The 12100-nt window shown below is 41.3% G+C and overlaps 1 protein-coding gene across 1 annotated transcript; it reads left to right on the top strand.

The window, feature by feature from the left end:
* Positions 1–6282: 6282 nt before the first annotated feature.
* Positions 6283–9286, top strand: LOC120113038 (serine/threonine-protein kinase-like protein CCR4). Its single transcript, XM_039133544.1, has one exon. It carries the CDS (start codon positions 6407–6409, stop codon positions 9083–9085), a length of 2679 nt encoding a protein of 892 aa, XP_038989472.1. The 5' UTR covers positions 6283–6406; the 3' UTR covers positions 9086–9286.
* The last annotated feature ends 2814 nt before the right edge of the window (positions 9287–12100 follow it).

The raw sequence follows: 12100 nt of genomic DNA, 5'->3' as shown, positions 1-12100 counted from the left end.
AACCAAGAGCTCCGCCTACCACAGTGGTACATTAAATTTAGTGTGATTGCCGGATTTGGGCATAGTCCACTGGACCGGCCTGACCCGAATATGACCTAGCCCAAGCTCCAAAGAAAGATAAACAAATAAATAAATTAAAAAAAAACTTTTGATGGGAGTCTGCTTCTTAGTTCGACTCCCCATAGGAGTTCACTTCCATGCTTAGGTTTTGGACAAACTTTTCTTCCTTCTTCTAGCCATTGTTGCCAGTTTTCTTCGTGATGAGCCTCCGACCGAAGTCTCCGGCCTCCCTACCTTCTTCCCAGCGGATCCATGGCTGTCGGTGAGCAACCAACAGCAGAAAATCAAGAAAAGGCTCAGGTTCCCCTATTTTTCAAACCTTTTTCTCGAATTTTCTTGTCGGTCAGCCACTGCCACAAGCCGTTCATCACTTTCGGCCGTCGGATAAATAGATCTTGTACTCTTTATTATTTTTCAAATTATCATATTTTTCATGCATATGAGTTTGCCAATGAAGATAGCATTTTCTTAAAATTATGGATTAAAAATTATAATTTATTATAAAAAGTGGTTTCATGAATATTTGTAATAAAAATAGCATTCATATAAAATGCGAATTTTATCATACCATTTAGTACTTTTTCATACATATGAATCTATATCGATTACGAATACGAGCCCTGTTACTAGTATAAAGTGACCATAGCACAAATATCTAAAAGCAATGTTTCAAACTATGATATAAAAAAATGACAGAAGCATGATTTATGAATTTATTTGCAATATAAAATTGAAACTATGTTTATGAAGTATGGAATATTTGTTCATGCATTGTTTGCTTTATGACTAGTTTTAATATATTTTACTATAAATGCTTTATTTTTGCAATTATTTTTTTTTTAAATGATGTATTAATATAAAAAACTTATGCTGGATCCGATAAGGTAGTGTAAGATTTACTTACTGAGCTGTATCGCTTACATATCTTTATTTTTTATTTTTTGTTTTCTTATGAGTAGGATCAGTAGGAACGAAAGATAATCCAGGCTTCGAATTCATACTAGCAAGCTTAGAGATTTGTAGCAAAATTTTAGTTATTTAATTGGTTATGAATTTATAGCTTAGTAATTTTCTAAATATTAAAAATTATAGGTTTGGTATTTATATTTAGATGTAGATAATCTAAACTGATGTTTACTTTGTTATTAAATAGATGATAAAATTAGATTTTTATTTATTATATTTTGTGTGCGATAAATTTGAAAGCTAAATGTAATGGTTAGCTTCGTATTATTATGGATTGTACCACTCAGTAGCATGGCCGTGTTATATCTTGGATTTGCGATGTGGCATTTAGGATAGTATAATTTGCACCTCATAATCAATTTAGTATGATATGCTATGCATTCCATCCCACTTTAAATAGGCACCGGATGGAGAATGGTGGCTTTGCTCAGTTTAGACTAATTTGGAATTGGTTGGCTTATATACCAAACAGAAACTCGACACTGTAGTACATTAGAACTTGACTTTGTACTCTGTTATACTTTCTGGAGTTGAGCATGAGGATGTTACATTTAATGGGAGGCCAATGCCTAAAAAATATGGCTGATACCTCATGGAAGTCCAATCAACATCACAAGAATTATTAGGACGGAAGACAATTGAGAACGACCCTTTTGTCATTCAGTCTGCAAGCAATAAGAAGTATGGGGTTGAATGAAGCAAGCAAAACAGTAGGGAGAAGCATTAAGTGGATGACAATTTTGTTACTTTTCCTTCATTGGCCAGGTAGAATTGTTTGGTAGCAGCTCCGGAAGATGGTGATTTTGCAAAGGTGATATGTCCGAATCTAACTTAAAGCCGTTCATCCTTTTACATCATTTAAACCATTTATGTGGAATTCTCTATCAAATTATTCATATTGATAGTTGGGCAGGTGCCCATGCATGTGATGCTTCGAATTTGTTCAAGTATAATTGAGCTTACATACATGATGGGATCGCCATTTAATTAGTGATGTATGATTTACAGAGACATTGCCTTTTTAATTATATGCACATCCTTCATGGCCTCCTGTATATATTAAAAAAAATATAAGAAAAAAAAAGGTTCTTGGTTCAAGCTGACATTGGAGACAATTAGGCAGATGCTAGCAGGCAACTCTATTGTTTTCAGTTCTGAACCATGCTATTGGTTGTCCATGTTACTATAAAACAATACAAGGTTCATCCCGAACTGATGGTCTAATGTTGAACAAGATTCATTAATGTATTTAAACAATTCCACAAATAATTTGGACTTGGATGCACGACTTCCTTAACGTCTACTGGTCAAATCCAATTATTAGTATGTTAAAAAACAAAAGCATGTTTTCTCACTCAACAGAGAAAACGTTCGGCTCAAGATAAATGGTTATTGGTCGGATCAGATCCATCGCTTAGCTGGTGGATTAGTCCAACAGTAAAGCAACACTCACTATCCGCAGGGTTTTGGAGAAGGCTGACTCCTATCAGGCCATGCACGTATATCGAAAGGCGAACGGTACTGCAGATTGGGTTGCTTCCTTCGCGACTCATCACTCGAGAGGCTTTTTCTGTATTGACCGCTGTGCCTATGCCTTTGCGCAGTATTTTATTTTCTGATTTTGTTGGTCATCTTCACACTCGTTAGGTGTGAACCGCTGATGTACCAAAAAAAAAAAAAAAGCAACACTCACCTAGATGCACGAAATAGAAAAAAGCACGACACATGTGCTTTACTTCATAGTTGGACTGGTCCACCAGCGGAGCAGTAAATCTGGTCCAACTAAAAATTATACTTATGGTAGGGAAAGCACATGAAGAATGAGGGAGTTCGATATTGAGATTGAGAGTCCAAAACAAACTTTTAGGCTTTGATTTGGTTGACTTTGGTGATAGGCCGGCACAACTTTTGTGTGAAATACACGGCGGGGTTGGTGGGCATGAAGCCACCACACAAGCTGTTCCGAGTTAATATGTTTCTTCTAAATGGCCTCTCAAAAGAAGAAAAGTGTTCAATAATTTGTAGTTTGAAGTTCCAACGACAACCTCAGTAGCTTCATGAGCTTACGTAGGGCTTGTTTGTCAGAGTTTATACATTCACTCTTTTTTTGATATATTAGTTTTTTCATAAAGACGCAACTTGTCAAATACAGTATAGGTTACCTCTTTTAATTGGTCGATCGAGTCTCAATATGTCAGCGCGTAAATTGTAATTTGTCTGAGTGATTGGTGTTTTTAGGACAAAGCTTCATTTGGAACTTGAAATCATATCATTGTGAGAGTTTATGATATAATTGGTTCATAACTCCATAACATATGTTTGTGGACATTGGGTGCCAATCAGCAAAACCGAGTCTCAATTGGCTAGAATTTTGCATAGTTTTTGAGTAATGATATGCCAATCTTTCACCCTTTCTTTGGATTATTTAGGTATTACATGAATAATATATGATCATGTCAATGCTCGAAATCTCCATATCCAATTTCTTATATGCGGGGTTATTGAGCAATGATGCGAATATGTGTAGTTTGTCTAAATAACTCGTATGAAAAAAGATATCTACATAGGTCTATGACCCTCATAGAAAAAAAAAATGATGATAGAAGGGGGGAATTGATGAAATATCCTGACTTTATGAACATTTTGAGTTGGTGCTCTTCACTTTTATATTTTAGAACAATCATATTTAGTTTAAGCATCCAACCAGTCTCCCAACTAGCCAAGGATCAATATTACTCAAAGGATTGGACATGCTTCATTTGTTAAATCACCTCTTTCCTTTGCCATCTTGTTTAATTACTAAAGCTACTAATGGGATCGCAAAAGCGGAAAGTTGATGATTTTACTCCTTAAGACTAGACAAAAGCATGAGCCAAAGAAGTGAGATCTAGAGCAATGCCTTAAACAACTACAAAAGTTGTCCTAAAAGAAGATATCATGGCAGAAGATATCATGGCAGATACCAAAGATTAGAGAAGTCTAGCCTAGGGTGACGAGGAGAGTAACTTTTTTTCAAAATACATTTTAGTTTCTTCATTGAGAAACTCTTATCATTTTTCTCATTCAACATTTTTGGAAAAACTCGGAGGAGGTAATTCCCACCTTTTTTTTTGTGGGATAAACCGGCCGCTCACGTTAATCTCACGTAAGTATTACCAACAGAGTCACAAGCCAAAATACTTCACAACGGTAGAGGAACATGTACATAGTGAGTTCACAAAATCTCTCCAGTATGATGAGCAGTAAAAGAGGCGACCCAATTAGCAGCTCTGTTCGCCTTCCGGAATACATGACTAATCTAAAATACAGCATACTCATGTAATAACCATCTGACGTCCTCTAAAAACTGATGGTCGACGACCCCCGATCTTTTCTATAGAATTCACTCTATCACCTCCAAATACCCTTAGGAAGATGCAGCAGCAACCGTTCTTATGTGAACTAAAATATTTTGCAGCCAAAATATGGTACCAAGAAGAAGCTTCAGTACCACTTGTTGATTGGTGCTTTGCACCAATAATTTGTCCATCTCATGAATTACGCTACACTGCATGCTAGCTAAGAAAGGCTTTTTCTAGAGGCCAGATTGGGTTCCATGGTGTACCCCCAACCTAAAGGAAAAGACTATAAGCAGTCGCCAACGCAATGATGTTCCCATCATGGATGTCAAATTGTCAATGGCTGCCGTTCAAACACGTCCATCTGCAGCCATCACTACTTTAATTAGAAGCTGACAAACTTTTCAAACTCTTCTATCAAAGCCCCCACATATAAATCATCCTATGCCATCTTTCAAATTTTTTAACTCCTCCTTTCCCATATTACTTCCTTGCAAAGAAAAATATTTATCAAACTAGGTAGGAAAACCAGTGTCTTCTGCCACTTCTATTTTGGAGCTCCATAGGACATGTAGTGGGTATATATATATATTGGTAGGCCAATATACAAACCTAGCCTAAGGTTGAACATTGCTGTTACAATGCTTTTGAAGGTACTGTGAATATTATATGGAGGCAAGACCCTCTTGCTAATTGCTAAAATTTGTTTTTCTTGTAAAAGTATTATAATTTATGGCAGAGATGCGCTTCATTATAAAAATGGACAACCATATGAAAATTGATATTGATGAGTTATATTATAGTGTAAAAATAATATAATCTTTGTTATGATTCGAGAAATTTACTTTTCCATAACATCTTCATTCGAAAAGATCGAACCCTGAATTGCAAAATGGAATAAATGGAATAAACTTGTTTGGTTGGGAAATAATTTTGTCCTAGTTGGTGGAATAAATGGAATAAACTTGGAACCAAAGTGGGTGGATAAATTGTAGTAAGATATATTATGCTATTTTGACAGAATAGTTTTAACTTTTATCCATAGATTAAATCAAATAAGATCTTGTCAAAGCTTTCTGAAGTATCATTTTCTTTTCCACCATCAATCTCCTTGAATCTGGAGCTAACAATATTGTTGGCATGATAGGGTTATATAGGACAACGAGGGTTCTAAATTTTTTCCACTATCCTCCAACCAAGCAGGACTAGGTACAATAAAATAGCTTTGTCCTTCCAAGCTAACATCAGCTCTTGATGTTTATGGTCAAATTCATGATTTTCTACTTCTTAACCTAACTTTTCAATTTTTTTTAATCCATTCCTGACAACTCAATCTTCTGTCAGTAGAATGCACTTGGTATTTTCCCTAACCTCCACCACACAAACATTAGCGTACTTAGAAGAAGGGTAGTCTACAATTTATAAATTCTATTTCCGAATATGTAATATTGAAAGTTTAATTACATGAAACATGTCTTGCTTATATTTATTGAAATTTATATAAAACCAATATGATGAGACATGGATGCATAATCAATGACAGATTCATCAAAAGAATTCATGAGAGCAAAACCATATAGGCTGCCAAATCATTCTGATTCGACAAAAAAATTCAAACTTTTTTTTCCACTAAAACAAACTTTTTGGTATGTATAAAAATATATAAGAAGAAAAAGGAAAGAAAAGCAAAGCCCACCCACGTCAATTTTGCCGGGACTTAAAGTAGAAAAAAGAATGAGATGAGTTTCCCTTTGGTTCCTATCTATTCCTTTCCTCACCGTTAGGCTTCAAAGGTCTCAAGTTTAATTCACGCTCACCCGAGGCAATTATGGCCAAATTAGAAACAAAAAATTGGTCAAAATTTTAAATAACACGCGGATGAGAAGAAAGAAATAATACGGTTGATTGGGTTACGGCCCTACAATATTTATGAGAAAGCAAACAATACAATGGGTTAGGTTGCGGCGTATGTGACTAATTAATCATATAGATTCTACATCATAGATTTCTGCATTAGTGCCTTTCATATAGTTTTTAGATGGATGTATCTATACAAAAAAGAAAAAAAAAGAGAACAGCAAGACTCTAGCTTGGGCTTAGAGAATTCAAACAAGCTGGTCTTCGGTCTTTGCTCTTTTTCAAGGCGTCTGCCCCTTCGCCCCAGCCTCGCTGGTCGCCACCCAACTCACCCATCACCCGAAGCCATCTCATCCCACAGAAATAATACGCCCAAAAGAAAGGGAAAGTTGCCATCCTTCAAACACCTCTCTCGCCCGAGTCCTTGTTACAATGATATACCGTATCCCCTTAACCTCCCCTCTTCCTTTCCCATGTCTCTCCCAGACCACTCCCCACTTCTCCTCCTAGTAGTCCTATTTCTCTTAGTCACAATTCCCACCATTTCTTGTCATCTCTCTACCGTAGCAATCTCCCATGTCTCCAATCAAACCATAGTCTGCGCTCTCCTTCATTCCCACACGAGCAAGCAATTCGACCTCAACTGCACCAGCATAGCCAAAAGAGTCCAGCGAAACTACCCGTCGGCGAACAACTCTTCCTACACTGCCATCGCCGCCGGCGACGGCTTCCTCTGTGCGCTCGGTTGGATACCAGTCGCTGGTTTATCCACCATGCGCTGGTGGGAATTCAAGCAAGAATCCGGTAACAGTTCAAACCCCAAGTCCAAACGGGTCTACCGGGGGTCGCCTCTCGTCTCGCTCTCCGCCGGCGATACCCATGTCTGTGGCCTCCAAGAAGGCTCCACCCGCAAACTCGACTGCTGGCGATGGCCACAGCTGGTCTTCCCTGAAGAGCTAAACTTCACCGACATCGCCGTCGGCGCAGATTTCGTCTGTGGATTATTGTCGGTATCCCAGCAGATCCAGTGCTTCGGAAATGACTCGACTGTTGTAAGCCTTGAGCCCAACGGGTCCTACGTCACGCTCGCAGCCGGATCGCAGCATGCGTGCGCCGTCTCCAAGGGTGGGGAATTGGTCTGTTGGGGAATTGGTGCTCCAGAAGTGGAGAGAAATCCATTTGAGATCGGCTCGTTAGCCTTAGGAGAGAACCGGACTTGTGCTCTGAGTACCAATGGAGCAGTGAAATGTTGGGGGGAGAACTCTCAGCTACCGAATGGCCTCTCCATGTCCCAATTTGTAGCAATTGAAGCCAAGGGCAGTGCTCTATGTGGGGTACTCATGGCTAATTACTCCTTGGTTTGCTGGGGGAATGAGATCTTCAAGCCCCATCTCATGGTCTTCAACCGGGTCCTGCCCGGATCTTGCGTGCCGATGTCCACCTGTCCTTGCGGCGTCCTGGCAGGGTCCGCAAACATCTGCGGCAACGGCGCCGCCGGCATCGCCATCTGCGGGCCATGCAGGTCTGCACGGCAAGCTAATCCTCCACCGCCGCCGCCGCCGCCGCCGCTGCCACCAACTCCTCCAAGTAGCGGCAGTGGCAGGAGAAGGCTAGTCTTTATAGTCATTGGCTCCGTCAGCCTCGCCGTCGTATTGTTGGCGGCTGCCATATGGTTCATCATCCTCCCAGTCTACCGAAACAATGGCCGAATCCACGACACCGTAAGACTGCATGCCGCAGCAGCAGCGGCGGCGCCGCTGCCGCCGGGCGTGCCAAGTGAGCGTGTTCGCCCAAACGTCGAGGCATTCTCGAACCTACTAATCAACCGGCAGCTGAGCATTGGTCACAGCTCCACGATCAAGGAATTCCCGCTGGCAGCCCTCCTCGCCGCCACCGACAACTTCTCCGACGACCACAAGATCGGCTCCGGCGGCTTCGGGTTGGTCTACCGTGCAGTGCTCGACGACGGCCGCGTCGTCGCCATCAAGCGCGCCGAGCCACCCACCGCCGCCGCCGCCACCTCCTCCACCTCCCACGCCGACCGCCGCCGCCGCGATCGCGACCGCGAAGCTGCCTTCCTCTCCGAGCTGGCTCTCCTCTCCAGAGTCAACCACAAGAACCTAGTCCGGCTCCTCGGCTTCTGCAACCAAGACGGCGAGAGAATTTTAGTGTACGAGTTCATGCCCAACGGCACGCTCCATGACCACCTCCACAAGCTCGCCGTCTCGCCCCTGGCTTCGTGGGCGGCGCGGCTAAGGGTGGCGCTCGACGCGGCCCGGGGGATCGAATACCTGCACGCCTACGCGGTGCCGCCCATCATACACCGGGACATCAAGTCCTCCAACATCCTGCTCGACGCCACGTGGACGGCCAAGGTCGCCGACTTCGGCCTCTCCCTCCTCTCCCCTTCCTCAGACGACGAGGATACCCGCGACCTGTCGTCCCCGCGAGCCGCCGGCACCGTCGGATACATGGACCCCCAATACTACCGGCTCCAGCACCTGACCACCAAGAGCGACGTCTATAGCTTCGGCGTGGTCTTGTTGGAGTTGTTGACTGGGTGCAGAGCGGTACACCGGAATGACGATAGTGGTACACCGACGAACCTGGTGGAGTACGCCGTGCCGCACATTGACGCCGACGATGTCCACCGCGTCATGGACCGGCGACTGCCGCCGCCGACGCCCAGCGAGATCGAGACGGTGGCTTTCGTGGGCTATTTGGCTGCGGATTGTGTGAGCCCAGACGGCACCGACCGGCCCACCATGACCGAGATCGTCTCCGGTCTCGAGCGGGCCATGGCGGCTTGCGCCGGGCAGGCCCCGCCGGCGCTGTCCCGGTCTGCCACCGCCCGGTCCTTTTGACACGTGCTACGGAAAATTTTGTGCACGTGTTGTCCGATTTTTAATTTATTTTTTTGGTAAAATATTTTTTCGTCATAATCGACCTGATTTGTTAAGGGTCTGGTTGCTTGGAAGATGATCCCTAAAAATTGTTTTTTTTTTTTCTTTTTGAAAGGACAAAAGTTTTCATCAAATTAAATAGTAAAATATTTCTTGTAACAATATAATTCATTAAGAATTTGTTTAGTTGCTCGATATATATATATATATATATACACACTATGGGAGAAGGGAAGGTTAGTATGGTGAGGTGGTTGGAATAAGAGAAATGGAAGGGTGAGGCGGGCAAAGTCTTCACTTTTTTCTCGTAGGTACGTGGGCACATAAAATTGGGAGTTGGATTTGGAAAAATCTAAACCTTTTCCTGAAAGAGAGAGAGACAAGTGAGGGGAATAAGTCTAAACCTAAGACATAGGGTGGTGGCGTCGTACCCTTTTGTGGGGCGGGGACGGGACCCAACCAACGATAGCCACGGAAATGGTGGAGACTGTAGCATGGTGCGACGCACTTTGGGGGTTTGCTGACAGGAAAAAGGGCTCGAGACATGGAGTGGGGCTTCCAGTACAGGAGAGAAAAGGATGCAAGCAAAAATTTTAGAACAAGTAATGAAAGGGTTGAAGGTGGAAGGTGGAAGGTGGAAGGTGGAAGGTGGAAGGTGGAAGACGGAAGGCATAACTAACGGACTATATTGTATTGGTGTTGTTAATCTGGAGTGTCTTGCACGTTAAAGGCATAAACAATTCATCGCCATTTATATAATATTATGGACAACCAATATGGAGTCGTTTTCTTTGAACTTGGAACCTTGCATCTTGTTTAAGAATCATAAAAACAAAAAGAAAAATCATTGAGATGATGATATGAATGGAAGGTTATTTTGTAACTTTCTATTGTAGTCGTCGCCGCCTTTTCTTACAGCTGCGATTCTAAGAAATTGGAGTTTGTTCTCAAGATGCAAAATTCTGAATCAAGTTATTCAACAAAAACTATATTGTTTGAAGATTTGAGATTCGGTAACTTGTAAGCATAGATATTTGCATGTCTAGGAGGATGTATTTAGATATATATAATGATCAATACATCAAGAAAATAGATGGAAAATACTTGGCGAGGGTATGGTTATGTGAAGTTAATCAAGTGAATAAATTCTGGCAATTGACGAGAGAGTCGATAGCTTATTTGTCATCTTGATTTGATTCATGAGTAGAAAGTGAAAATTCTGCTTTCAGCAGGCTAAATATTGGTCCAAAAGAAGATTGAAGAATGACGACAATTTTGTATTTATTCTAAACTGCATACCCCATGTTTTGACTCCAAGGTAAGCTTTCTTAGTCATAGATGGAGGATTAAAATCCATAATTATGACTGTATGTCACTATGCTGCTGTCTTCACGTTCAGATGTTTATTGATCCTATCAATAGTGATTGGATTTAAATTATATGAGGTCATTAGCATATCCATCTTTATTTGAGGGAAGTCATTATCTCATCCATCAGTAATTAATGCAAATCTAATGCCGGCGTGGCCCTGGCAAACACAAAATTTTGTTCTCATTTTGGCAGGAGAATCTCTGGTCCAATCCGCATCAAAAAATTATTGTCTATACTGCATGCACCACATAGCCATTCACGCAGCCAATCACAGCAGCTGATTTTTATGGGCTCATTTATCAAGTATGCATCTCAGTGCACCATCATAGAAATTTAGCTGATGTGATTTGGTGCATGCACTTGCATGCAGGTACTAATTTTTCATTCTCAGCAAGTAAGAACATTCTAACTTCAATAGCTGGCAGGCATTTCAACTCCTACTTCAGGTCAGGTCCAAACCTGCCCTTTTTATCTCGTTAACTTCTGATGAGGAGAGGAGCTTTGCTACGGCAAGAGAAGACATTGGCAAGCTAAACCATCTTAGCCAATCATAGACTACATTAGTAAGAAGGTTCATGGAACTCTCTTGACATTAGATTCAAACATACGCTAATGGTTACCTAACTCATTTGTCCAATAGCAAACAGTCGTACAGGCTTCTACTCTGCAGTACACTCTGCTTCAACCTAATCGAAGTCGAAGCCACCAATCACGCTTGTCCCCGCTAACAAATTTTCTACCTGTTAAAATCTATATCAAGTGCTTGTAATTTATTTCTTAGCTTAATTAGTTGAAACATTGTAATCAGTTAATTATAATAAAATTTATTTAGTATTAAGTAGTACAAAACCAAAACATGGTATACCAACCACTCCAACCTAACATTTAATCACCTGAAAGAACCATGAACGAACTTTATTGTAAACAAAGTGAGAGAATATAAGAGCTAAATAAGGTGCAGATCATCAGAGTTAACAGAAGATAGTCCTTTGATGCACCATGCATGGAATCCTAGTTATGTATGCCTAGAGTTAGTACTAATTAAGTTCTCTTGAGCACAGCTCTGCCGACTGGAGTACTCATTGCTTCTAGTGGTGTCTAGAAAGTTGAGTGGTTCCTGCCTTTCCTATCTTCCATTTTCATCAGTCACTCCGGATTTTTTTTGACATAGTTTGCGAAGCCTGTCTCCGATGTAGAATTAGTAGGAAATTTTGATGTTGATGCTAATGATGAAGTTGATGACGCTTTGATTTTGGGTGAAATTTCATTAGGAGTAAGTCAGATGGATCTATCAGTCTTTAACTGCTGACATGAGCATTATTTTAATAATGTCGGGGATTAATAAGCTGCCGCAGCTTGACCTAGTGCAGTGAGTTTACCTAACACAGGCTGCAGGTCATAGCAGAATCAATCTAGCTAAAGCATCATAAGTTTCTAGATTAATATACTACCTCATGAGCCTAACACAGGCCCATTAGGCATCAAGCTAAATAGTATAGGCCTAACCTACCCCTTCCTTTTAGATTTTTTGCCAACAACACAGACTGGATAAGAATCCCAATCCATAGTTAAATACATTCAAAGACAACGCCCTAGCCTGCGAAC

This window comes from Phoenix dactylifera, chromosome 14 (assembly GCF_009389715.1).
Source record: "Phoenix dactylifera cultivar Barhee BC4 chromosome 14, palm_55x_up_171113_PBpolish2nd_filt_p, whole genome shotgun sequence".
In the NCBI taxonomy this organism is placed as follows: Eukaryota; Viridiplantae; Streptophyta; class Magnoliopsida; order Arecales; family Arecaceae; genus Phoenix; species Phoenix dactylifera.
The sequence above is the reverse complement of the archived record's forward strand: the minus strand, read 5'-3'. Positions and strand labels throughout refer to the sequence as shown.

Bases quoted from the DNA above. Each gene is read 5' to 3' on its own strand.
- LOC120113038 (XM_039133544.1), top strand. From the start codon at position 6,407: ATGTATCTATACAAAAAAGAAAAAAAAAGAGAACAGCAAGACTCTAGC.